The sequence below is a fragment of the Branchiostoma belcheri genome, unplaced genomic scaffold (assembly GCF_001625305.1).
Source record: "Branchiostoma belcheri isolate BF01 breed outbred unplaced genomic scaffold, Haploidv18h27 scaffold36, whole genome shotgun sequence".
NCBI lineage: Eukaryota > Metazoa > Chordata > Leptocardii > Amphioxiformes > Branchiostomatidae > Branchiostoma > Branchiostoma belcheri.
In genome coordinates, this window is record NW_017803976.1 from 2,585,341 (window position 1) to 2,590,575 (window position 5,235).

The 5,235-nt window shown below is 42.6% G+C and overlaps 1 protein-coding gene and 1 pseudogene across 1 annotated transcript; one reads left to right on the forward strand and one right to left on the reverse strand.

Annotated features, from left to right (window-relative positions):
* The first annotated feature begins 314 nt into the window (after window positions 1-314).
* LOC109476046 lies at window positions 315-3,306 on the forward strand. Its single transcript, XM_019776872.1, has 3 exons — window positions 315-1,048; window positions 1,873-2,001; window positions 2,889-3,306. Exons 1-3 carry the CDS (start codon window positions 315-317, stop codon window positions 3,100-3,102), a joined length of 1,077 nt encoding a protein of 358 aa, XP_019632431.1. The 3' UTR covers window positions 3,103-3,306.
* Window positions 3,307-3,681: 375 nt separating this feature from the next.
* On the reverse strand, window positions 3,682-5,223 carry LOC109475998 (annotated as a pseudogene).
* Between the last annotated feature and the right edge of the window lie 12 nt (window positions 5,224-5,235).

The window sequence follows — 5,235 nt, forward strand, 5'->3', positions numbered from 1 at the left end:
AAAACAAGGAAAACAAAAGCAAATCAGCTTTCAAATCAACTTATATTTATGCCGCCATCAACAAATACAGACAAATGCATTAGCGGACAATACTTATTTTCACCTAAGTTAAGTGAGGAAATTCGTATAAAAGTGTCTTTAATTCCCAAGGACACAACATAAGTCGCATTGCAGGGTTCGAACTTAGGACCTTTTGGTCGTATTGCACCACATGGCCTTGCAGCTCTTTAGTTTATTGGCATTTATCGATGGTTTCTTTCTGTAGGTTAATTTTGTTGACAAGTGCATGTCACTGCCTGTTCTGTTGAGGCAAAATGAGACCGACGAAGACATCCTCGCCTATCCTCCCCAGCATTGACGACTGTGAGTGGACCCCAAGTGTTCAGCACCTCTTCTGGCGCCACTACCTCCTCCAGAGCCCCATGTACTTCATACGGTGGATATACGTAGCACTCTATTCTCTCTACCTTCTGTTTGTCATGCGAGCGCCTACTGACAGAGACATTGTTGGCTACATAGAGAACACGACCATGGCTATGCTGATCCGCCCTGCAACAGACGGCAAGTCGGGTGAATATGAAGTAACTGTTAAATATTGCAAGCTGCGTGCTTCCGGAGGATACAGGCTGAAGAATATGTCACTGAGGTACAAGAAAAGCAAGAGTGATGTCCGAGTTTTGTGTTTTACTCGCAACGGAGTTAAAATAAACAACAGATGTCAAATCTTTTCCACAATCTTCTTCTACCATGGTCATTCCCTGCACACCAAGTCGCACCTGTTCTCCAATGGCTTGGTCCGACACATCGTGGATAACGATATAAAGACTCTCCGGGAGTCGACCTACACTTCCATTCCGTTACATTACGCGCTCCTCCATTCGTCAGTGAGTGTGTTAGGTAACGTGTCCAGATATCTCGGCTATGGAAGTGCCTGTATCAGAGAGAGCGTCGTGGAGGAGAGTAGGAACATGAGCGCTCTGTCGGGCCATCAGGCCATGGAACACTGGAACTTACACGGGAGGGACTCCTTTGCCGGCAGGCTTTTTAGGTTAGTGGATATTATATCCCTTATGAAAATATAAGCAATATGTATTTTTTACGTCCAGGTACGGAGGTATTATTTTGGATGGCTGAGTTGTGGGTTTGGGTATATAGTAGGTTGACAGCACCTGGGTGGCGAAAATACTGATGGGCAGTAAGTCAGAAGGTCCAAGCTCTTGTGAACTCAACGTTTTTAAAATGTCGTCGGGACTCAGAATTGATTATGCCTCTTTAGATTGACAGCATGCTGGGGAATTCATAAAGCTGAATTCTGAATTCTCCAATCCCATGTTATCTTTAGAGAGTCTAATGTTCTGCATGTAATAAGTGCACTATGAACTATGTAACACCTTTAGTGCACTATGCACCAAGTAACATCTAGTGTCAGTGCACAGTAAACCAGTCAGAATTGCCCTGATGAAGATGACAAAAGGTCATCGAAACGTCGGCTTGAAAAAATAAATGGTTGTGATAAAAAGAACCTTGCTATTCAGTCGTTTACCAACCTGATGAAATTATTTACGGATGTTCTGCTTGTAGTTACGTGTATTATATTTCACTTCATACCATGGTATGGATGAAATTGTTTCCCCATTTTTTTTCTCTTATTCTATTGTGATTTTGTTAAATGATGAATTTTTTCGGATAGATATATACAGACTTTTAGAATTTACATCTCTACTGTGCCCTGAAATTTACAACCAAATAACCTAAAAATTATGTGAGGCGCCTTGGACATATTCTTGAAGAACATAATTCACAATTTTGCACTTCTTTAATTGGAATTGTGTAAATTGGGACTGAGAGTTGTTTTACCCCTAAAATTTACAGGTCACGACAGGCGTTACAGATCGTGATGGAACGCCACAAGATTGACCCAAAGTTGCTGGACCCTCTTTTTAACCACACCATTGTGCACAGTCTGGACCATGATGCCAGCACTGGGTGGTTGATGCTAAGGTGAGATTCGCACAATCCATAATAGACTGACCCTTATCACAATTATGTATTAGCAGCTAAGCCAATGGTATTTATAAAACTTGCTTTTGCACCGACTTGTGCCTCAATCCCAAAAGACGGCCCATGTTGCATTCCAAAACGTGTTCCATTCCAAATCATGATTTGGAGGGCTCATTCGCCCCCCCCCCCACTCAAAACTCGCGAATGGTATATTGTATGACCACCAAATTTTTTAGAGCATGGCGTATTAGTTAAAGGGATTATAACAACAATATTGATGTCGTTGTGACGTAAAATAACGTCATTATGACGTCTTAATGTGATTTTATTGGCCCAAACCGTATACATAGGTTATTCCGTAAAAGTTCAATGGTATACAACATAACTTTATCAAAAAGTTTATAATAGAATATTAGGGTCTACTAAGACTTATGTTGCCCGTAGCAACACCAGTGACGTCATAAAATGACGTCATGCATACCTAATATTAAGCTATCCGCCATCTTGGATCATCAATCTTCAAATTTGAAAAATAGTTTTGTTTCAAGATAAAGCCTAAAATACATTGAAAATAGACTAAAGACGTTCTTTTTTAAAAATTTTTATTTATTCATTTTTATTACAATGGATACATACATCACATACAATCTAAAAACATAAACAATCATCATTACACCATTTCATCAGTTGTCCAAAGACGTTCTTATAAACCTGTTAGAATTAAAGTAGTGATGAAATTCTAAGGCTGACACTGTTCTTCGTTAAGTCCACCGGTTTGGGAGACTGACAATCTCTAACCCACGTGTTGTCGACCTAATTTGTCCCGAAAGACAGGTTTAAAAAATAGCATTTGATAATTAAAATGGCTTTCTTCGGCTTTTTACGAGGTTCTCTCTCCACCCATGGGATACCGAATGCAGCATGTACCAGGCCTTCAACACCAGCATGTTCCGTATCCTGATCACCCTGCCTAACCTGAACCCGCTGGCACCGAACACCATCCGTTCAATCAACAAGCCGTTCTACCAGGACCTGTACCGGGAACTGCGGAAGATCGACCCCAAGATGGCGGATGCAGTCACCGCTAGTGTCATGTTCTAGATGGTCGTATATACAGTACAGGCGTGACGCATATCTTGATAGCCACGCCTAACGCATTCTACTATAGCATGTGCCGTGGACTACAGGAGATTAACCAACCAGAAGAGAGCGTCATATGCGAGATATAACAAAAGTTCGGATTCAAAATGTGTAACTGTTTGTGTTTGGTATGTGTGAAACCCTTACCAAGCCATATTTGCTCTCGTATGTAGATATGCCTTTGAGGCAGCATCGAATGTTCAATGTTGTGTACAGTAAGAGTTAATCATTGCGGAGACAGTACACTATTCTTATTTCATACAATACTGGTATCACTGGTCATCACGTCAAAGGTCCATTCGGTAAGGCTAATGCTGCACATATACATCTATGCACGATTTTTACTCTTAGGATTACTGGATTAATGATGATAAGTTTATTGCAAGCTTTTGCTTTGAATCTAGTTGCAATATTACATCTGATTGTTTTCAGTTACATGGTACCTCTCTATCGTCCCAGAAACGCTATTGGAATGTAAATGTTGGTTATATTCTGCTACAAGTACATTATATTAATATTGGTGATGATATTTTCTGAAGTTTAGTTCCTGTTGTGTCCCTGTGGTATTAAGACTGGACAGTCTGTAATTTTTTACAATTTGTTTTAAATACAAGTGATTTATTTTAGCTACTTGTATATTTGTACATGTCGTCACAATTTCCCAAAGAACACGCTACAGCGATGTGTCCATCATGCATGTGTCATCGTGATTCGCCAGGGTCCTTCTTCCATTACCAGGGCCACAGTTCTCAGTAGGGCTGCGGACCGGTACACTGTACCGGTCAAATACCGTAAAAATCGTTTCGGTACAGGTCCAAAATACCGGATCATGAAGTAACGAGTATATACCGAAATAGCTAGTTTACACCATGTATATGACTATAGATAGGTAAATCCTACCACAAAGACGAAAAATTAGCACTGGAAAAGACGTAAACACCGTCGATTGATTTGAGATCCTCAGTCTCACGAGACATCGCGAGAGTGTGGCTGATCAAGGGTTGTGATTGGTCAACAAACTCAAATCAGGTCAGAGGTCAGTCATTTTCCCTTCCCTCCAACACTTTATTATTGTTTCTGTGTCATGATTGAAAAAGTGAAGAACACGTGTTAATTTGTCAAATTGTTCAGGTACAGGTACAGGTCCGGACCTGTACCTAAACCTCTGTACCAGTACCTGTACCTGTACCTGATGTTACGTTTAGGTACGCAGCCCTAGTTCTCAGGTACGTCCCGTCAGGCCTGAACACCGGCAGACGGTTGTTCAAACGGTCCACTACAATGACGTTACCTTCCGGGTCTAATGTTATCCCGGTTGGATATTTTAGGAGCCCTCCCCCATTCTCTCCTTCTGTACCGAAATTGAACTTCAGATTTCCCTCAAGGTCAAACACGAAAACTTTATGAGCATCGAAATTAGTGACAAAGAACACATCACGGAATTCGTCAGTCGCGATGAACCATGGGTACTGTAGCTGTCCCTTGCCGATCTCCCGGATGAGGCTCCCGTCATGCTGCAGGAGGAGACAGGACTGCTGTGTGTCGTCTGCCACCACCATGCGGCCGTCCTTCAGAACTGCAACTCCAGTCAGGTTTTAGTGTCTTCTTAAGCTCTCCTTCACGTGAGTACACCCAGATTGCTTGACCGCCAGTGCCGGAAATGTTTCGACACGTCACAAGAAACTGTCCGTCGGAGTCCACGTCAATGCCCCAATGATCCTCACCGTCCACCGTGAGAAACACCGAAGCGACTGGCCAGTCTTGGCATCGAATATCTGAACCCATTTGTTCCCGCTCTCCAACACTGCGATGTTACCGTCCATGTCCACTGCTACGTCTCTTGGGTTGGAATGTTTTCCCTTTTCACCCCCTTCCCTTCCAATGGTTAAGACTGGGTTGTCCCTAGTTTGCACTCCTTGCATTTTACTCGCCATTGTGCTAGCCTGGGTACCAAACCTTTTGGTAATCTTTAGGCCCCGGCCTTTACCAAGCACAGGTGAGTTATTCCACGGACCAATCTCCAGCTGGTTTGCCTGTATCCGCTGACTTCCTGTCTTCTTTTGCCGCCGACGCAAGTGGTGAGCGACGAAACCT